Raw genomic sequence first — 21905 nt, forward strand, 5'->3', positions numbered from 1 at the left:
GGATTTGGGACACTTTTAAAATATCAGTTATTGCTTTTCTTGAGCAAGAAATCAGGTTGATGTGTGTGTTGTAGGTTGAAACTTTGATTATAATATAACTCAAGGTTCAACGGACTGAAATACCGTTTTGGGATTATATACTAACTTAATAATAGTATGAGTTAGTAAACTAAATCTGACACAAATTTATTATTATCAAGATTAGAATTATAATTAAAAATCAGACATGGGCTGATTAGATATTTTAATATCATAACTATTTTAACCTCTTAAGTGTTTCAAAAAAAAAACTCTTTAAATGATTCTTTAAAACAATTTTTCTGTCCATATATATTTATGAGTGCCTGAAGCTGCAAATGACTTTAAGGTTCCACTTCGTGAAAAGACAAGATCCTTAAACATAGGACTCGAGCAGGAGGATTGTTTTCCACTTCCTTTGATCTTGAAAGCCTAAAAGGATCTTCATTAGCTCAATATACGTAGATACAATATGATTTTAGCAATATACGTAGATACAATATGATTTTAGCTATCTAAATTATTTTTAGTTAGTGGATGTCCCAACGTCATCTATTACATTTGACTTACTTTGCTTGTTTATTCAAAAAATTAACGCATGTTAAGAGAGTAAAAGGTAGTGGTGGCTTGGAGGGTTATCGATATCGTGGAAAGACTAAAGAGTGTTAAAAGATGTGTAAACCAGTCGACACACACAATCATTTTAGTTTATTATGCACTCCATATTCTTTGAGAAATTTTATTGGTAAGAAAACATTCATGCTTGTCTAGTAAGAACATTTAATTAAATATCATCCATAAGCTGCATTTGTAAATATAGTACTAATATTGTTGAAATACAATAAAGACATTCAAGGAGACTCATCAAAAGTCTATTCGAATTGGTCGTGGTAATATTTGAAATAATATTTGAAGCTATGTGGCTATAATATTAAGCTCTTGGCTATAATATTAAATTCTATAGACGTCTAATTTAAAATCAATTAGTTATAAATAGATTGACCTAAATTTTTATATATTATTTAAATCCACTTTTATTTTTGTGATGTAAGATTTGTTTATTTCCAACAACTTTTTTTTTCTTTGAGCTTTGTATTTGGAAAGATTTCTGTCTTCATCAGCATTGTCTCTGCCTAAATTTCCAGACTAAGAATAAATAACTTTTTTACACAAAAAATGGGATTTACCTACCAAAGCATAAATGGAATAGTCCCCTCCAAGAGAGGCAATGCAGTGATTGGTACAACCGTATAGGTACAAACAGATATTACAACGGTTCACATTTAGCAAGTTGCGGAATGGTCTTATCACTACAAGTTTTTTCACTGGTCAAGTTTATTGCAGCATCGGTATACTTATCCAAAGATTAGCAAAGAAAAAAAATCTGCATTATCGCTAAGTTCATTTGCTTACTAATTTAAACATTTAAAATATATAATGTTTTCTACGAAATACTATACATTGTTAAAAATAATATTTTCCGCAGTAAAATAATAAAGACATTAGTCAAGAAAATAATAATTAGTAGTATTATTTTCGTTAATGGAGAAGAATTAAGAAAGAATCATTGTGGTGGAGTAGAGAGAGATTTTTATAGGGAAGAGTTACTTGGCCCCACTCCTCGATGTCATCTCCTTCATTGCTTCTCTCTTATCATTCCTTCTTCTTCCTTCCATGACCATGGGCCATGAGAGATACTGAAACACAGACCTTTTCTTGTTTTGCACTTTCCTAATCTCACACAAAGCTCCATCCTTTGCTAATCTCACATAAAGTCTCATCCTTTTCCAACAAAAGAGCAGTTTCAGCTTCTGGGCTCATCTTGGAACACTCATTGTGTCTCTAGAAGCAAACTTGAAGAAGCAGAACAAAAAAAGTTTTGATCTTTTCGAGAAAAAAACACTCCTCTTTGTCACCAATGGACGATGATGGATCTGCTCATAGCTCACTGTTCGGAGACCTATCCACCGAAGAGGTCACAAGCAAGATCATCCTCACAGCAGTCATTGTTCTGTTCATGGCGGTTCTCTTCGTCCTTATCCTCCACCTCTACGCCAAACTCTACTGGTGGCGATTAGATCACCACCTCCAGCAGCAAGAACAAGAACAAGAGCTAGAGCAAGAAGACCAATCACCAATCACTCCTCCTGTAATAACCACTCGCCGACAGCGACGTCGTTTCATCTTCGTCCCGGGGCAAGACGCTTTATCCAACACTGGAGGGCTTACCCCTTTTGAGCTCAGTTCCTTGCCTATTGTCTTTTTCAGACAAGACAGTTGTAAGGACGGTTTGGAGTGTGCTATTTGCTTGTCTGCGCTTGTCAAAGGAGACAAAGCTAGGCTGCTTCCAAAGTGTAGCCACAGCTTCCACGTTGAGTGTATTGACATGTGGTTTCAGTCTCATTCGACTTGTCCCATTTGCAGAAACGCTGTTCTTGAAGCTAACTCAAAGGGGGTTGAACAAGTTTCCAACAATGTATCAGATGCTTTGTCTCAGATTTCGAGTCCTTCTTCGGATTTTCCGACCAACGTGTTGGTTTGGGGTCGCCAGGATCAGGTTAGTACCAGAAACACCAATGTTGGGTCTCAAGAAGAGGGTACTGGTCAAGATGCTGTTGTTCTTGATATCAATGATTCTGCAGCTAGGAGTCAAAATGTGCCGTCTTCATCAGCAATAAGGTTTATTGCTGAGGAGGAAGAGCCAAAGTCTCCAATGACAACTAGGTTGAGGTCTTTGAGGAGGTTTCTGAGCAGAGACAAGAGAGTCTCTTGTAGCAATAGCAGTGGTAGTTCCAGTGCTGCTGGTGCTGCTGCTTCTGTTGATCCTTGAAGTTTGTGAGTGATTAGATTAGTAGCTGAGTGAAAAGGTTGCATGAATATGTCAAACTGTGTAGTGGTCTCTGCTTTTGTTACTGGCTTTTGTGTTTTGAGAGGTTACTTTGTTATCCAAGTATATCATTTATCTATGCCAAGGGAATTTGGAACTCGGAAGCTTTTGTTTTACTTAGATCAACACAAGAGTCCTATATTTCTTTCTAATCAACTTCTGAGATTCATAGACGCAACAAATGGTTGCAGAAAGCTCATCTACACTAACACAGTCCTATTTGTTTGCTTTACCGTAAACGACAGTACTGCATAACTAAACCGGTTAGGTCTTTGTTTGTTTCACTTTTTGTCTTTCCTAATTAAAAGTAAAAGAAAATAAAAAAACCGTTGATGATTATTATAAAAGACATGATCTGTTAACCTGCAAACTTTCTTCTCATGGACTTAACAACTACTACTACTAGAAACGGGACCAGTAACCACGTGCCCTATCACATGATCTTCATCTGATATGTGAGTAAGATGATCAAGTCATCTCAGTCACATATACCGTCCATGGCTAAGACGTGAATAAATTGTTTTTCCATAGACTGATAAAAAGAAAAGATCTATATTCATGCGAGTCCTAATCATCGCTGAAATGTCGAGAGATCATAAGACTTAACGATAAAAAATATACTCACCATCTAAAACACAGTTGGGAAAAAATGAAAATTATTGGCACAGGAGTCAAACTAAAGCACGTGATTAGATCCAAAAAAGTATCTTAAACCAATAATATAATCTACAAGAGTTTCAGTCTCTCTTTCTTTTTAACTCAAAACAGTTTTCTCAGTTGCAGTCTCAAGAGCTCCAAGATATAAATAAAAAAGATCAAAAAAGAGAATTCACAATGAAGAGATTGCAAACACCTGTTTCGACTTCAGCAACTCTGATTCTGCTACTTCTAGTTTTGTATAGCAGCAACGTAAAGGGTCGTCAGATTCTGCCAGCTTCCATGGATGTAGCTTCTAGTAAAGCGGTGAGAGATTTGAACATAAACAAGGAGATGAAGGAGGAGACACTACGAGGTGAAAAAGACAGTTTCCGAAGAATCCCAAGGAGTGGAGCCAGCCCTATACAGAACAGGTAAAGACAATACCACACCAATCAATTTTCAATCTTCTCAAATAATTTTCTTAAACATCTCCCTCTGTTAATGTTTTATAATTGACACCAAGATTGTGTATTTTTGTATCAGGAAAGGTCCTTTAACATATGCACGAAGAAGTAGAAACCAGCAGATCACAGCAACAGAACCATAAGACTTGAATCTTTCTAATACATTTTTTGGTAGTAGAATATTTACACTTATTTTTGGATCTGTAACTGAAACATTAAAAAAACTCATCTTATAAGCTTGCTACTGTTAACAGTTCCTAGGAAAGGCTTAGACCTCTATAAAAATTCGTTTAAAGTGTAATCCCAAAAAAAAAAGCAGTTTTCTATATCATTCTTGTGAGGGTAGATCTTCAACTATGATGTCATCTTCAATAAAATTTAGAGAAAAAAATATGATTAAGAGCAGTCTAACCTTCAAATTCTCAATTTATTAGAGTGCCGATTCTTCCCAATCATCTCCCCAGAAAGGAAAGGTTTTTTCTTGGTAGCTGGTTTATCTGTTGTAGCTTCACTAGTTTTGCTCTTCTTCTGTTTCGTCCCTTTTCCACCAGCAAAAGATACATGTTTATCCCTCGCATGTTCTTCTCGGTGGCGCTTAACCCCGGAAGTAGGACGATGGTCACTCTCCTTCCTTGTGTTCTCTACTTCCACGTCCTGAGACGCATTCTCAGGTGCGTCGGAAACAAATGTGTTCTTTGGAAAGTTTGATTTGCTGGACCCAAACGCAGAACAAAACTCGTTATATGTCGATTGCTTGGCTTCTTGTCTTGATTTCCACTGCTCAGGTCTGCTGGCATAACTGCAACAAATAAAATATTCCATACAAAAGAATGGTTAAGATATGATCTTACAACTTCCATCAAATAAAGCAAAGTAAGTTTTGTGATTATTAAGTTCTTTACCCATCGATATCTAGCTTCCTAAGCAGATAAGGCCCTTGCGTTGTTTTTAAGAGATCAGCTTTCACTTCCAATAATTCAGCTGCTATGGCTTCCCTTAGTGCCACGTTACATGCATCGAAGCACTTCTCGACAGTGAATGAGCCCGATTTGTGTAATGAGAGCTCCCCAAAATGTCCACGTAACCTGTCAGGAAGTCAAAGGTGAAAAGAAACATCATCAGAATAAGTAACAATCGCCTGAAGCATAAAACATAAAGAAGCAGTGCGTACTTTATAATTAGTCTACGCTTCTGCTTTGAAGCAGCATTCGAGGCAAGAAAGGCCTCGATGACTCGTGCTCCGCTGGGATCTTTTGCTGTCTCAACGGTATACTCAGGTTTCATTGAAGTTAAGCTTGTTATGTATGGCTGTATAAGTTCCTGAGAGAATTGCAATAATGTGAACGCTAATGAGCAGCCAAACTTGGGAAGTTAAATCCAACGTAACTAGTTTTGTCAACACCAAAGAAGGAAAGGAAACATACGCTAGAAAACTTGAAAATCTCCTGAAGGATCAAACAACCCATGAGATGCATCTTTGCACCAGGTGCCCACTCCCATGTAGACTTATCTTGGGAATAAAAGTAGTTATCAAGAAACAACAACCGTGGAGCAATGGAGATACGAGTCTCGTTTTTGGAGCATAGTGCATCAGCAAGGGCCTCACAACACTGTCAAATCAGTAAGAAGTATATGTATAATAATTCTCTTAAATAAAACAACGGAACAAGAAATTTTCAGTTGAATTTTTAACCTTATGTTCATGACTTTGAAGCCTTTGGCTAGCAGCTAGCAGAAAAGTCACAACACCTGACTTCCCTTGTTCAAGAAGATCCTTGAGTCTTGGAGCTAATTCTTCCCATATCAAACCCATCTAAGCATATACAGAAGTAATTCAACATAAGTTTGTCGGCTTCAAGGAAATAGCACGAGGCTAAAAACCCTGAAATGAAAAGAAGCTAACACAACAGAAAAAAAAAAAGATGAAGTGTTCGGTAGGATCAGAATACCTGCTCTTGTTTTTTTGCATGGGAGATCAAAGCTTGAATAACAAAATTTGCAGATCGATCAAGAGATAGATCATATAACGAATTCTTGAAAACTTTGTGGAACAATTCGTTATACAAACTTTCAGGAGCCACTTCCAAAATCACCTGAAAAAGGACATGAAGATGACTTAAGAATAATGACACTCTTACTACATATAAGCGGCTATCATACAGGACAAACCATACAATCTAGATACTGTTTTGAATCGTCTAAATCAGGCAACATGTCCATAATACGCAACTCAGTTACCTCCATCAAATGACTGAATGAGTTATCCTTCAATGACTCTAAAATATCCTTGGCAACATCAGTCTCTATAAGAACCCCCTCTTCTTTTCCATTTGCAGAGTTGCAGCACAGAACAAGAGGAATGATTTCAAGCAACTCATCATCTTGTTTCACCATTAGTCCGAGAGCCGTCTGTCAAAAGAAGTTTATTTAAACATCACCGTGAACCACAGAGCAGTTGATAACTAACATTCCATGCTAAATAAACAAAAGAGTAGAGAGGGCCACAAAACATACCTGTAAGACCAGACTGCTACACTGATCGACTTGAAGATACTTCATGTCCTCTCTGCTACAGCTTAAAATCCCAGATAATAGGTAGCTGAAAACATCTGGAAACCCTTGATGAGAGAACTCTAGATTATTCTCATCTGAATGAGACGTCTTCAAATTCAAACGTTTCGCCAGAGCTTTCGATGATTTTGCGCCACGAAGCTCAGGGGTTTCTATAGAGACTCCTTTGCATAGACTAAGAAGCGTTCGAAGAACATAAGAACCATGGCAGTTGCATATCATCTCAAGAGGTTTCTCCACAATCACCTGACCAAAAGAAAACATTTTACCGTCACAATCAAAGCAAGCAAGCTCAATATGTAAAGAATAGTATAATAAGTACCTTGCATATGGAAAGCAAAGCCTCCTCAATAACAGAATAAGCATCTGGATTTTCCAGATGAGTGGCCAGGGATTTGAGAGCAGACTCTGCAACATGAGAGCCTGATTTATCCATCGCGATGGCTGGGAACACAGACGCAGAGTTTCGCAGGAAGCTGCAAAGCTGGTCAAGCTCACATCCTTCAAGCAGAGTTTGCAAGACATGACTTATGATATAGTCAGTTGCGATTTCGTATTCCCTCCCTCTCGTCTCCTCAAGTGCGTTTCCGCATATCACAGAACGTTCCTCTAAATCAACTCCGTTGCTATCAAAGAGATTGGCAATCTCAGAGAAATACTTTGAAGTTTCTGGATCAATCTCTTTCCTGCAAAAGGTTAATCACAATTCAGTAGGTTTTTTCTCATAAATAACAAAAAAATTACACAGAAGGTAAAGTCTCCGGTTACCTGACAAACTGATTCTGATGTTCAAATTCGGATTGTTTCTTTGACGCTGATTTTACGTTGGCGGCATCATTGGATTGGTTCCTCTTGTTACTATCTCTATCAACCCCACGACCACCTTTCTGGTCCTTCCTACCCATTCCTCTCTTCCTGGAACTGTGATTGTTGCTAGACTTTTCCCGTTGACCCATCAAAGCTATCTTCCTAGATGATCCTGTGATGGCAATTATTAGGAAACAACTGAAACCATGAAAATCCATAGTTAAATCCTATAAAAACACTAAGAAACACAAAGAAAAAAACTCAAAAGATCAAAAAAGCAGACCATAACACTCACAATAACCAGTTTAAAGAAGGAAAGGTTCAATTTTTCAATATCCACAGCAGGAATCTAACATGTTAATGTTAATGGGCAATACAGTAAACCTCCAAAACTAACAACACAGCTGTTACCATAACAGTCATAGGAAAGGTTCAATTTTTAATTTATCAGAGCAAGAATCAAACATGTTCATGGGCAATAAGGTGAACTTTCAGGACTACTAACACAGCTCTAGATTATACACCTTAAAATAAGGGTTTCTAATTCGACTCGAGGACAACATAACTCGGTTTGTATAGTAGAGAGTAGAGCACACAAACCTGAGGATGCGAAGCACACAATTTGGTGTTGAGAGGGAAGCTCGAAGAAGCGTGACTGAGAGATAACGCGGCGCGGATAGATGATGGAAGAATCACAAATTAGGAGTCCGACAGAGAATTTGAATCAAAATCTTCTGTTTTTGAGGTTCGGACAAGGTTGATGATGTCTAGGGTTTTGTTCTGTCCCTGCGTTAAACGGCGCCGTTAGGGTAGGGAATGGTTTGATTTAGGAATTAACTGGCTTTTCAAGGCCCACTATAGTAGCCAAACCCATCTCTGTATTCACTGTGAAACATTATTTTGTCAATAAACGGAAATTTGATTATAATTTTGATTGTTCCAAAAAAAAGATTATAAATTTTGATTAATTTAAATCAATAATAATCAGTTTTATTTTAATTTACAGCTTATCACTATTAAATATTAACTAAAAAATATATAAAGAATCCAAAAAATTATCTTTTAAAACATTTTTTTCAAAAAGTGATTTTTCTTTCAACAACCAAATAAAACAGAACAAAAAACTTATTTGAATGATAATATCTTTGAATTTATTTTGTATTGTGTTAGGATTTGATTTTTTTTTTTTTTTTTTTTTGACGTCGTGTTAGGATTTGATACAAATGGAAAAAAAAAACTTTTTGTAAGACTTGTTTCGAGATTATTATAATTAAATATAAAAAAAACTTGGAAAACAAGGCAAAATGAAAGTAAATGAAGGGTTCCAAAAATGGTTATGCAGCAGTCAGTGTGGTTTAGAGTGATTGGGACATTAGGGCTTGGAGAGCACGTCCTGATCTAAAGATGCGGACATTATTGATCAACCAAGCTAAAACCCTCGCCGACCAAACTCGTCGTCAACCTCACACAAGCCGACGCTTACTCTTTCTTCTTCCATCTACTCTTGTTCCTGCTCCTCTCCTTACTCTGTCTCGTTTATTGTATTCTACTCTGGAGACTGCTGCTTCTGATCCCACTTCATCTCTTCCCGTGACTCTTGTCTCCATCAATCACAAGGTGTGTTCATCCGGTTGCTGTTTTAAAATTGTGGAGGATTTTTATGTGTTTTTCCTCGATTGATCTGGAACTGTTTCGATTTAGGTTACATTTTTCATTTTGCAGTGTGGATTTAGTTTCATTTCTTCTTACGAGTCACTTTCACTTCGTCTATGTCGTTTATTTTTTATGAGTCACTTTTAATCATTGTAGATTTTACACTTTGTTTTTTCTTTACATGTGCTCTTTTTAGTGATAATATAATCTCTAACCTTGCTTTAAAAAATATAATTGATTTTTTGTTTGCCTTTTGTACGAGTCATGATCGGTGTCTTTTGTACGAGTTTGCGCTTTTCTTTGAGTTATCATAGAGTTGATAGTCTAGCGTTGATATTGTTACCTGTCATAAAACTTTTTATTTAGGGTCTAGTAAGAAATTCATAAACCCCACTTAATGACTCTTATGCCTCAGGGTATCAAGGGTTTGCATCATACAATTGCTTCTGAAATAGAATCCCGTGATGGTTTTAATCTTCCTCAAAAGGCAGCCGAACCTACAAAGACCACACCAGCTGCTTTCTACTGCAAAAGCCCTCGCTTCGGACAGGTAAAAAAGAAACAAACCTTATCAAAACATACATGTTTTTTTGAAAATAAATATAAGCTGATTGTTTTTACACTCACTGTGGTTAATTAGGTTCCTGGAACATGGCATTTCAGACACACAATCCTTCCACAAGAAAACAAGATTCCATCCACAGTGAATCGTCCCAGAGAGATGCACAGCAGCTCCGGTAAGAGTCCCGCCGCCGCCAAGCAACCCGCGGCCAAGAGCGCCAAAAAGGTTTCCTCCAAGAGCTCCAAAAAGAAACCCGCCAAGAGCGCCGGCGGCGGCAAGGGCTCCTCCGGCACATTGTTTCCGAAACGTACCAAGTTCCCTAAACACCACCGAGGAAGACTAAGAGGTATATCCTCAGGCGATAATCGCATCTGTTTCGGAAGATACGCTCTTCAAACGCTCGCACCGGCTTGGATCACGTCTAGGCAGATGGAAGCAGCGAGACGAGCCATGGTGCGACACGTGCCGCGTAGCGCGAAGATTTGGATACGTATGTTTCCGGATAAGGCGGTTACGGGGAGACCGTGCGAGGTGCGTATGGGTGGTGGGAAAGGACCTCAGGAGTATTGGGTGGCTGTGGTTCAACCAGGGAAGATTCTTTATGAGATGGCTGGTGTCCCCGAAAGTGTAGCTAGAAAAGCTATTACAGTAGGTGCTTCTAAAATGCCTATAAAGACTCAGTTCATTTTTAACGCAAAAACTATATAACATTCTTGGAGTATGACAAGATTATTAAGTTTTATTTTTTCTTGATAAACATTATCTTTTTTACTTTCAATAAAAGAAGGTAGTCAAGAAATGATATTTAATGTAGCATGTATTCAACACAATCATGAGCTAGTACGTTATCAAATTGAATTGATATGTACTGGTCTAAGGTCTTATTGGCTTCGTCTTTGAGAACTCTATATATAACTATATTGTTGATTAAGCAGCCTTATCGTGACCACGTGGCCGATCACATGGTCATCATCTCAAGCAAGTATATATGTCCATGGCTAATACGTGTGAGTGAATGAATGTGTGTATATGTGAGGACTAATCATACAGTGTGAATGGCCTAAAAATCATTAGATTATCCTCACCCTATGATACACAATTGTAGAAAAGATTAAGATTGGTGAGACAGCAGTCAAACTAGATCACGTGATTAGATCCAAAAAGGTCTCTTACAACAATAATATACAAGAGTTTCAACATCTCTGTCTTTGTAACTCAGACATAGTTTGCTATCCAAAAAGTCTCTTGACTAAATTTTGACAAATACATAGACGCAAGAAGAATCGAAAATAATTATTGGGCTTATTAATGGGCCTAATATGGATAATCTTACCCAGAACTAAATAAAACACTTTTTTCTCGTGAAAGCGACGTTTTAATTTTCTTTTCTTTTTTTGTGAAAAAAGAACAAAAATAAAGAAGAAATGTGGCGAAGATCAGCATCGTTCATCCTCGACGACGAGCGGCGACGAACCTCGAACTCACCTCCCATGGCAGACAACACCACGCGAGCCCCTTTCCAAAACTCCGACGCCATCTCCGCTTACTATCAAACCCGAGCGGCGCACCACGGCGTCATCACAAGCGACTGGCTAGCTCAGGCTCAAGCCGCCGTGGGAGGCGGCGTCTCCGGCGAAGAGAATTCCGACTCATCCGTCTCCGAGCTCGGAAAGGACAAGTCTTTTAATGTAATCGAGGAGTTCAACGGCTGGAGGAAACAGCCGGATCTGGCGGAAGCCGTCGCGGCGATAAGAGCTTTAGCTGCGGTTATCCGAGCGAGCGAGGCTAGCACCATGATGGAGCTTGAGATTGAGCTCAAGAAAGCTTCCGACACACTCAAGGTGAAAACTTAACTTCTTCATTACATGTTTTTTTTTTTTTGGTAATGAAAAAGACAAGGCTTTAGTGTGTTCTGTTTTTTTAATTTTTTTTTGTTCTTGTTAGTCATGTGACAAGACATCAATCTCCTTGTGTTTTAATTCACTGTCTGTTCATTAGTTTCTTGTTTTGGTAATGAAAAGATAAAACTTTAGTGTTCTGTTTTAAACTTTTTGCTGTTAGCCATGGGACAAGACATCAATCTCCTTGTGTTTTAATTCACTGTCTGTTCATTCGTTTCTTGTTTTGGTAATGAAAAAAAAAAGACAAAGACTTTAGTGTTCTGTTTTTTATTTTATTTTTTGTTGTTGTTGTTAGTCATGGGACAAGACATCGATCTCTTTGACTGCTGGATGCGATCTGTTTATCAGATACGTGACGAGGACGTCTGCTTTGGAGTACGAGGATTTTAACTCTGCTAAGTCTCGTCTCCTTGAAAGGGCTGAGAAGTTTGGTGAAATCTCTTGCAAGGTAACTTTCTTTTTTTAACATCATAATAGAAGAAGAAGAGCTGAAAGGTGTTGGCTTTGATGCAGGCTCGTAAGATTATAGCAATGCTTAGTCAGGATTTTATATTCGATGGTTGTACCATATTGGTTCATGGACTCTCTAGAGTTGTTCTTGAGATACTCAAGACTGCTGCTCAAAACAACAAGCTCTTCCGAGTTCTTTGCACAGGTTCCTCTCTCTTTTGTATCTTTTAAATATACACAGTCGGTAGCTGTACTTAGTCATTGAACCTTTTCCATGAATTATAGAGGGAAGGCCGGATGGAACAGGAGTTTTGTTGTCGAATGAGCTATCGAAGCTTGACATTCCTGTGAAGCTGCTGCTTGATTCAGCTGTGGCGTATAGCATGGACGAAGTGGACATGGTGTTTGTTGGGGCAGATGGAGTTGTAGAGAGTGGAGGTATCATCAACATGATGGGAACTTATCAGATCGCACTCGTGGCGCACAGCATGAACAAGCCGGTCTATGTTGCCGCCGAGAGTTACAAGGTAATTTGGATTTTGTTATTAAAGATCTAAGAGAGGGATTGAGGATGCTTAATTATAATGAAAGTTGTTTGTGTTTTGCAGTTTGCTAGGCTTTATCCATTAGACCAAAAGGACATGGCACCGGCGCTGAGACCGATAGAGTTTGGTGTAAAGATTCCGGCGAAGGTGGAAGTAGAAATGTCGGCTAGAGATTATACTCCGCCTCAGTACCTAACGCTACTCTTCACGGACCTTGGTGTTCTTTCTCCGTCTGTTGTTAGCGATGAGCTTATTCAACTCTATCTCTAATTGTCACTCCTAATTAAATAACTTCTTACTTTTCAGTTTTGCTTCCACTTTAAAGATAGTCTAAGATCATATGATTTTCATCCAAAAACCTTATTTCCATTTTTGCATAATGGACAATGGACCAAAACACAGCCTAGTTGTTTTTTTTTTGGAGTCATTTTTTTTTCTTTTGTTAATTGAGGTGTCTGAACCGAAGTCCCACGTTTTAATGACTAGTCGAGTTAGTGTTTTGTCCATGATGATGTATCTTCGTCTAGTCAAATATGACACAAAAATCCAATGTTTAAGGATCACCTAGGTGCTAGATATGGGCAGTATTTTTCGAGTGAGTTGATCAATTTTTTAAAAATCAATCTTGAAAAATCGTTTAATTTAAGATTTGATTGGCTAACTAGACAGATGCCTCTTATACGTAGCCTACATCGATTTTTAGAACACCTCTGAATCGAACAAGAGTTCGGGAGTCTGTCTTGTTCCAACCAAGCTACCAATTTCTAGAGAATCCTGATAAGAAATGAATTCAAGGAATGGACTCTCATCACTTGAATGAGCATCCCCCGAAACTGATATATCATGTATGTTAGAATCCACAAACGCAGAAGGAAAGTCTCGGGAATAGTGGTCGTGTACTTCATCAACTATACGAAAGGTATCATATAGATTGAAGAGCCGTAAGTCTGACAGCTGGACTCTGTAGACAGCTTCGTTGTGTCAAGTATTTACTTTAGAATGGACAATATTAACAGGGTCTTTTGTGTAACATTTTAACAATATTAAACGCCTGAGTTAATTGAGATAAACGAGTCAATATCAAACGTGAAACACATGAGTTAAACTGAGCTAAACGAATGTAAATAATTTAGATAAACATACAATACATAAATATAACACCAAAGTGTAATACATATCAAGAAAACACTTCATCACTTAAACGGATTTGAGACAGAAACGTACCAGCCGCAATGTCTAGATAACCATCGTTACCTGCTGGACCTTGATCATTCCTAACCGTCAGATTCTCATCCGTCAGTTTCCATTCAATCTCAGCCATCTGATTCTGAAACACCGGGGCATTCATCTGAATCATCCGATCACCACCCAGCTGACAGATCCTTGTCCACAACTTGTCCCTTAACCCACTCAAAGCCGTAATGTACTCTTCCATCTCCTCCTCCGGCACACTCTCCACCGTCTTCTCCCACCACTTCAAACCGTCTACCTCCTCACCTTCGTTTGCCATGTCACCACCAGGATGTGACCTCAGCATCACGGGCGTCCTCCGCAAGTAGTTTTCAACGAGTGCGTCCGCGTTACCAAACGTGTAGATCCTGCCGCGACGTGAAAACGTTATGATACCGATCTGTGCTCCGCATAGGACGCTTAACTCTGCCGCTTTTTTGAAAAGCCCCGTTCTGCGTTTTGAAAACGTCACTTGCCTCTTGCTCTCCTCGCTGATCTGTTTGATCTCTATCTTCTGTCTACCTTTGGTTGTTTTAGGGTTTTGTTGGAGCTTTTCTTTGAGCTGCAAGCAAGCGGTTGATGAAGGTTCTCCATCCTCCATGTTGATGAGGACAATGATGAGAGAGGAGATCACAAGAATATTGAGTTAGCCCTAGTTACAAAAATAAAAGACTCTCTGTAAGGAAAAAAATATTCCGACATTTATTTATATACACATAGTTTGAAGTCAGTTAAGGAAGTTTCATTATACTTATGCTAATTTGAGGTGTTAAATGCTCGTCATAATAATAATTTCTTTTTTTTTTTTTTTTTTTTTTATCGAAAGTTAAAGTTCGCCCTAGCTCTCTCCCAGGCACAGACATCGAGGCGCCGTTTCGTTTGTCGTTTCCCGACGCCGGTGGAGTCGAGGCTCGCCGGCGTCGCCTTTATTCATCATCTTCTTCACCTCTGCTCCTCCTCTGTTTCCTACTTCGTTGTTATCAAGCTCTCGTCTCTGTTTCGTACCGGTATGTGTCTCTTCTCCAAGGAGATCCGGTCACCTTGCTCAAGCTTCACCTCGTCTCGCCTTCACCGCAACCTTGACGACTCTGTGACCTCACGCTCCAGAGTTGTGTGCCAAGAAGTTTTAAAGATGATTTTCATAAGCTCCATTATTGAGCTTCAGATCTATGGCCTCAAGCTTGTCTCCCTCCGCACGTACGAATGTACCGGATCTACTCAGTCCGTGGGTGAGCTCACCGGATCTGTTCGGCTTTCTCCTGTCGCCACCATTCCTCGTCTTACCGTCGCCACCGCTCCTCCTCTCACTGTGGATGCTGAACTTACAAGATCTGGTCGGCTCTCCTCCACCGCATCTCCATCTCCCCCGACTGAAACGACTTCACCACCGTGGGTCTATCGCCTTCCTTACTTAGAAAGAGTAACCGTCAGCTGTGTGCTCGTTCCTCCGCCGCACTGTGTCTTCGCTTCACCAAACTGGAAAGAAGCTCCGAGAATCCATCTCGCACGGGAACTTGACTGTTCCGATGGGATTAAACCTCCACCACCTGATGCTCAGCGCCCATCACCCAATGCTGACTCACGCTCTATCAAGTTCTTTAAGTTTGTTGACTCGTCCGCTCTGTCATCAAGCTCCATTATTTTCAGAGTCACCGTTAAGGTGAAGGCGATTCCTGTGTCGGATTTGTCTACTGGCTTGCGGTTTAGCTTAGGTTTCAGTGAGAGCTATGGGTATCGATACGGTAATATCGGAGTCCTCCCTCTCAGCCTGACCTCAGCTCCCATCCCCCCGTTGAGTATCAGTTTTAATTATCTCAATAGGAGTCTCTTTTTACTCTGGAATGAGGATGTTGTGCTCTCTTTAATGCTCTTTTTACCTCAGTTTGAGGATGTTGCAGGCTCTGTGGGTTTCTTCATGAAACTTTCTTTACCTCAGTATGAGGATATTACACTGTGGTGTACCAGTTTCTTACCCAAGTATGAGGTTATTTGGACATTTGCCTTTGTGGTTTTGGCTTCAATTATTGTAGGTTTACTCAGTTGGCAGTGGTGGTCTTCTTCACAGTTTTCAGACTTCATAAAGCATGGCTTTGTTGTCTCTGTGTTTGTAGCTGTAAGGTCCCCAGCTGTTCATGTTAAAATCCTTTCGACTGATATGGTGAATGGAATGTGGTTTAAAGCTTTTAAAATTGGAGGTTTTGGGTGGTTTATCTATGGAAAGGGGGAAGCCCGTGACTCCCAAGGCTCCTCTATCAGTTTGAGCGCAGGTTTGTCCCTTGCCAACGAAGCTGGAAAAATGATTGAAGCTCTTCAATCAGCAAAGACTCGTAGACTCTCAAGTCTTCAGTTAATTTTGGATTCTATTGTCCTTTCCTCTGCCATGCGTTCATGGCTGGACATGATTAAGATCACAGGTTTTCTTTTCAGAAACCTTGTCACTCTTTTCACTCCACTATCTTGTACTTTTAATCAATGCGCAGCCACTTGTTTTGCTGTTGCTTTCACAATGAGTGTTGTATCCAAACTATGTTCTTTGATTACTCAGTTCTGAGTTTATGAAAGGAAATCTTTGACAAAAAAAAAAAAAAAAAAAAATAATAATTTCTTTTTTTATGGAAAGATTCCATAAAATGAAACTTAACCCTTTTAATCTAATTGGTAATATTATTTCCTAGATTTATGAGATACGCTACTTTCAATTTTGCGTGTTAAAGAAACTACCGGTGATTGCTAGCTCGTATATCTACGGTCCAGTAAATTTAATTGCAGATTGTGATTACGGGCCACGGCCGACGTTTTCTATGACAATAGATACCAATCTTAGCCGTAATCACAATGTATCACTTAAATACATTAGGCAAAGTTATACGTGAATTTTTTTTTTTGGTGTAATATATACGTGAAAGTTATAGAATAAATTTGGATTTTACTGAAAAATCGAGGTACTAATTCGTAATCAAACTTAGCTAAGCGTTGTTCAAGAAGTTGTAATCAACTTAATTATCCAACCTACCACTCGGCATAGCATTAGTGTGATAAAAGAAATGAGTAATTTGACACTTTTGATACAAATCACTAATTGAACAATATGTAATTTGATACAAGCAATTACTAATATCACTAAAAGAAATGAGTAATTTGACACTTTTGATACAAGTAGAAGAATAAACACGGTTGAATTTGACATTTTAAAAAAAAATCACTAATTGAATAATAATAGAAAAAAGATTTCATTAATAGTCTAATTCTGATGTTTTTTTTTTTAATTTCTAAACAAAATATGAAATTTTGTGTCTTTACTAAATTTAAGAGAAACAAGTTATTCCTATACCTCTAATTCTACACACCACTACTCGATTAATCGTTATTTCACTAACAACCATTTGGAATCTTCATTTTCTACGGTTTTGAGCCAAAAAGGAACCACCGTAAAGTCTAGATGATGCCCATCGTTACCTGCTTGACCTTAAAATCGTTATTTTCCCGTCAATCGGAGCCATTAGATTCGGAACCCCTTAATTACCGTTACTTAATTACCTTAATTACTCTTCAACTAATCTCACGCTCACGCTTAATATATCAAATAGTCTTTTTTTTTATGAGCAACTATAGTCTTTTATTTATCACTCAACAATACACTATTACCTGTACACACATACATACGTGCACAAAAACACACACACACACATATATAACTGTAATATATACTGATTATCTTGCTGTAAAAGATTCAAAGAAAAGTTGATAGATTAATTTAGATTTAAAAATGGTTAGTGGGGAAAACCGTGGTTCAGTTAGTCAGTAATTAAAGACTGCTTCTGGTTTCAAAATTTAATGCCATATTTAATAACGACATACCCCTATAGCTAGGTTAACAACTCGTATTACACTATGATTAATTAATGTTTATATTTTACTTATATATCAAGTTGTAGCTCACATCGACTAGTCCAAAAGCCATGGCGACCTCCTGAGAGGTGGTACACGAAAAAGTAAAATAAGCTTAACTAAGGGGATGATTGATAAGTGCTGTAACTTTATATTTTTTGCTGTAGAATTTAATCTGTAGATTTATTTGCTGTAGCTTTCCTTGTTGTAGATTTCTAAAGCACTAATTTTTTGCTCTGGAAATAAAGCTCTCTACAGCTATATTTTGATTTTGCAGAGATTTTTTTGCTGTGAGTTTTTTAAGGAAAGCAAAGCTTGAATGATTGAGATATATAGCTGTAGACTAAATTTTGGCTGTCCAGAGCATCTACAGCCCCAACCAATCATCCTCTAATATACAAGAAAATTTAGAATAAGAATTTTAGAAAAAGCGAACAAATAAATATTGTACTAAATGGAAAAATTGATAGAAATCTATATAGAGCTTCATATCACTGATCATCATATATCATAATATGCTTGGCCACAACAACAGGTCAAAATTACATAGAAATAAAAAAGAAATATAAACGTTGCATTAAATTGGGAGACAGAAATCACCGTCATTAAACTCAAATATATTGTGATCAAAAGAGGCTTAAAAGAAAAATTCTTCAATATACATACGAATATATTAGTCATTAATGTAAATATATGATGATTATAGATAAGATCGAATACTAAAGATTAATAATCCCATCTAATCCAGATTAATTGCAGCAGGCAGCCAACTTGTAATAAATATTTTAAAATCTACAACAAAGCTATGCAAGGGTAAAACAGTAAATCAGCTAATATCCACTAGCCCCAATTGTCATTCTACGAAACACGCGTGGGTCATTTTGCATATAAAAGAGAGAGTATTGCAGCTTCAAAGCAAACCACATTCAACATTTGAGAGATATTATACTTCAAACCCCAAAACTTTTAAAAAATTCTAATTCACACCCTTATTTAAAAACCTGAGTAAAATGTGTGGAGGAGCAGTAATTTCCGATTACATAGCGCCGGGAGCTGGCAAGCCTTCCTGGATACGCGACGACGTGGTTGACCTGACACTCGACGACTTGGAGGGAGATTCTCAGTGTTATCCATGGCTAGGTATGAAAAGAGAAGATGGGAGGAGGAAGAAGAAGACGAATAAGAGTAGTAGTAGCGAGTACAGAGGAATCAGGAGACGGCCATGGGGAAGATGGGCGGCTGAGATTCGCGACCCGATCAAAGGAGTTCGAGTTTGGCTAGGGACGTTCAACACTGCACAAGATGCTGCGAGAGCTTATGACTTTGAAGCTAAGAGGCTCCGTGGAGTTAAAGCTAAACTCAACTTCCCTAACGAGTCTCCTGCGTCATCATCTAGAAAGCGTAAAGCCTCTTCACCACCACCAACACAGCGGCCACAGGTTCGGAAGATAGAAGAGAAGCGTGAGGATGTTGATGTTCTTGGTGGTGGATGTTTTGATTTCTTGTGGGAGGAGAATAATAACGCGGACGCGAGTCAGGTCGATACGCAATGGCTTGAAGATGTTATTATCATGGGCGATGATGCGGAGAAGAGACAGAAAGGTTATTATGATTGTGAAGGGAACGTTGATGAGCTTCTGGCTTTTGAGAACGAGACGGAGTGTTTCTTACAGACGCCGTTTATGGAGGGGGGAAACTGTGGTTTCTCGACGTCTCTGACTAGTCTCTTAGATGAAGTCAATGTCATGGATCTTTGGTTTTGAACAGTTTTTTTTTATTGTATAAACGACACGAGTTGTAAAAAAAAAAACGACACGAGTGTTTGGTGTTCTGTTTTGTACAAATGAGTTCTTGGTCTGTTTGTATGTGCCTAGTTAGTGTCTTGACTCTTGAATTTGTTTTGTTCTTGTCTCTTGTAAATACTAAAAGAAATGCTTTGTTTCCCGGCTTTTCAACATCGACTAGCGGACTATAGCCATTGCATTACACAAGATCTAAACTTGTAAAAACTGAAGTATGTTTGGCAACACAATGGGCCACAACATCACCTTGTAGCACGAGCTCAAACCCATTTAACTTTGTCCCAAACCGTTCCTTAGGACTCAACTCAGTACCATAAATCTCTCCATCTTTTTTGTCCATGACCCATCAACATTGCATTTCAACCAATCACATGATCCTTGGTGCACTAAGCTTGGTATCAAACAAAATGAGAAATGAGAAGGCCATTGTCCTACTCAATTTCTCATTTTGTTTCTTGTACATAAAACTTATAAAACTGTACGCCTTTATAGATCAGCTCATTCCTCGTTTTCCCTTAGCCGCCAAAGCATATCCAAGGAAAAAGCTTCAAACTGTCTTCCACTGTGATCCTGAATACTACTAGCAAAAAAACAGCCTGTAAACTCTCTATCTACCATTTGGACAACATGGAACTAGTGATAACGCCCGAACTAGTCTCGAGAATGGACACTGAAACAGCAAAGTGGCTTCACTGTTTCTATGGCTGAGCAGCATCTTTTACATAAGGACTCTTTGGAGCTATCTGTTGTGTCTATGTCTATGAATCAGAAAGTTCTTGCCTTTCATGGTTGATGGAACAATGACTGCATACTCGTTCACCAACATTGAGGGTTTGATAGGATGTTATTGGCTAACCAATACCCTGACTATTGAAGTATATAAGAAACTAGATTTGTTTTCATTATTGTGGGATATGTTGGGTAAAGAACAGCTGCAAATAACCAATCTATATTTGTGATAAAGCGCAAAAGATAAATAGAGATTCCATTCAACAACAAAAAGAGGAGCAAAACAGAGTAATCTAAGTGTCTTATCTCAAGAGAAAAAAGAAAAACAGTGAACTCTTCGATCCCAGCAGTAACAAAAAAAAAACAAGTCTATAGCCATTTAGCTATTGTAAAAGGCTATCAACTTTATTCCCAATTGGTCACTGCAGTTGTGGGTGGCACAGCCGCGTCCCATCCACCTTCTGCTGCTGCTGGAGCAGCTGAAAAATAAAACAAAGACCATAAATTAATATATGTCAAGACCAAAGGGGGGGCCGAGATAGGATATTATATATGTCAAGACTAACCGGAATCATTCCATGAACCAGCGGCAGGAGCAGCAGAGATCGGCGCCTGAGCTTCTCCAGGCCATGCAGCATCAGGGATAGCAGCAGTGGTCCACTGGTCTCCACCTCCATACTCAGGAGCAGGTAGTCCAAACTCAGCCTGAGGTGCAACTTCATCCTCATCCTCTGGCTTGGTCTCCTCGGGCTCCCTGTAGAAGAACAGATCAACCTATACCAGCACAACAACATATAAAAGAAGTCAAACACCAAACAAGAACACAAGAAACGAAATTACAGACTTCTATGCCTCATTACCATGACATCCCACTTCTGAGCAGGGCGAATGGTTCCACGCATCTGAAGGACCATACGAGCAAGAAGCCAGAAGAGACAACCAATGCTGTGCTTCCCCTTGTTGTTAGCGGGGATACCAATGTCAACAAACCTCATGGGAGAGTCAGTGTCACAGAAAGCAATGATTGGAATGTTTCCCAAAGCACCTTCCTTGATGGGCTGCAACACATACACAAACAAGATCCCAAGTTAAGACAAAACCAATCAGGAAAAAGACTCATCTTGACTTTACCTGGTGGTCGGTACGTGGATCAGTAAGAATCAAAAGCCTTGGCTCGCTGAACGAAGTCTGCATCTGATTGGTGAAAGTACCAGGAGTGTGCCTTCCAGCAATGGCATTAGCTCCAGTGTACTGAGCGAACTTCAAAACAGCTCTCTGACCATAGGGCCTAGCTGACTGCACAATGATGTCTTGTGGGTTCTCGATAGCAACGATGACTCGTGCAGCCATCATCAGCTTCTCCCATGTCTTTCCAAGGTTAAAGATGTAAATACCTAACAAGCAAAAACAAACAGATACTACAAACATCAGCCGACCCGACCAAAACCTAAACTAAAACTAACAGCTGTCGGAACCAAAAAAAAAAACAGATCTCAATGCTCTAAATCATAACTACTTGGAAGTGAAACATTTTTTTGAAAGAGGAGAAGAGTTGTAATTACCGTCGTTGCGTCTCTTGAAGACGTAACGCTCCATTTGGTAGTTGCAGTTCTTGGTTCCGAGGTGAACCTCAGCAGCGCACATCATCTTGATGTCAGCTTCCTTCTGTGAAAGCTGAGTAGATCCGTTAGCCGCCATTTTCGTTTTCTCTCTTCTTCTTCTTCTGCAATTACACGAGAGAGAGAGGCGAGGAGGAGGA

General features: G+C 38.9%; 7 protein-coding genes across 8 annotated transcripts; 4 read left to right on the forward strand and 3 right to left on the reverse strand.

Annotated features, from left to right (window-relative positions):
- Positions 1-1589: 1589 nt before the first annotated feature.
- On the forward strand, positions 1590-3004 carry LOC106354208 (RING-H2 finger protein ATL3). Its single transcript, XM_013794087.2, has one exon. It carries the CDS (start codon positions 1937-1939, stop codon positions 2846-2848), a length of 912 nt encoding a protein of 303 aa, XP_013649541.1. The 5' UTR covers positions 1590-1936; the 3' UTR covers positions 2849-3004.
- A 590-nt stretch (positions 3005-3594) lies between these two features.
- LOC106354209 (pumilio homolog 23) lies at positions 3595-8201 on the reverse strand. 2 transcript variants are annotated; one of them, XM_013794088.3, is made up of 12 exons: positions 7987-8201; positions 7348-7558; positions 6902-7265; positions 6523-6825; positions 6247-6417; positions 5958-6101; positions 5702-5821; positions 5433-5618; positions 5180-5328; positions 4911-5093; positions 4421-4807; positions 3595-3962 (listed from the first exon to the last, which is right to left on the reverse strand). In XM_013794088.3, exons 2-11 carry the CDS (start codon positions 7533-7535, stop codon positions 4423-4425), a joined length of 2193 nt encoding a protein of 730 aa, XP_013649542.1. In that variant the 5' UTR covers positions 7536-7558; positions 7987-8201; the 3' UTR covers positions 3595-3962; positions 4421-4422. The 2 variants fall into 2 exon arrangements, with proteins under 2 accessions (XP_013649542.1, XP_013649544.1); XM_013794090.3 differs by having other exon boundaries at positions 7348-7584; positions 7987-8155.
- A 415-nt stretch (positions 8202-8616) lies between these two features.
- LOC106355946 (60S ribosomal protein L16-like, mitochondrial) lies at positions 8617-10608 on the forward strand. The gene is made up of 3 exons (XM_013795805.3): positions 8617-9003; positions 9455-9589; positions 9680-10608. The coding sequence occupies exons 1-3, from the start codon at positions 8791-8793 to the stop codon at positions 10307-10309; spliced, it is 978 nt and encodes a 325-aa protein (XP_013651259.1). The 5' UTR covers positions 8617-8790; the 3' UTR covers positions 10310-10608.
- On the forward strand, positions 10549-12802 carry LOC106354210 (translation initiation factor eIF-2B subunit alpha-like). The gene is made up of 6 exons (XM_013794091.3): positions 10549-10608; positions 11008-11442; positions 11798-11950; positions 12016-12157; positions 12238-12479; positions 12561-12802. Exons 1-6 carry the CDS (start codon positions 10564-10566, stop codon positions 12765-12767), a joined length of 1224 nt encoding a protein of 407 aa, XP_013649545.3. The 5' UTR covers positions 10549-10563; the 3' UTR covers positions 12768-12802.
- A 228-nt stretch (positions 12803-13030) lies between these two features.
- LOC106357220 (MADS-box transcription factor 23) lies at positions 13031-14368 on the reverse strand. The gene has a single exon (XM_013796898.3). The coding sequence runs from the start codon at positions 14326-14328 to the stop codon at positions 13675-13677; it is 654 nt and encodes a 217-aa protein (XP_013652352.1). The 5' UTR covers positions 14329-14368; the 3' UTR covers positions 13031-13674.
- A 3932-nt stretch (positions 14369-18300) lies between these two features.
- On the forward strand, positions 18301-20541 carry LOC106357221 (ethylene-responsive transcription factor ERF073). The gene has a single exon (XM_013796899.3). The coding sequence runs from the start codon at positions 18626-18628 to the stop codon at positions 19376-19378; it is 753 nt and encodes a 250-aa protein (XP_013652353.1). The 5' UTR covers positions 18301-18625; the 3' UTR covers positions 19379-20541.
- On the reverse strand, positions 20364-21877 carry LOC106354211 (40S ribosomal protein SA; the record flags this gene model as incomplete). Its single annotated transcript, NM_001315694.1, is given in 5 exon segments — positions 20364-20625; positions 20713-20920; positions 21007-21204; positions 21278-21540; positions 21709-21877. Coding segments are annotated over 5 exon segments (879 nt in total). The 3' UTR covers positions 20364-20551.
- Between the last annotated feature and the right edge of the window lie 28 nt (positions 21878-21905).

The sequence above is a fragment of the Brassica napus genome, chromosome A7 (assembly GCF_020379485.1).
Source record: "Brassica napus cultivar Da-Ae chromosome A7, Da-Ae, whole genome shotgun sequence".
In the NCBI taxonomy this organism is placed as follows: domain Eukaryota; kingdom Viridiplantae; phylum Streptophyta; class Magnoliopsida; order Brassicales; family Brassicaceae; genus Brassica; species Brassica napus.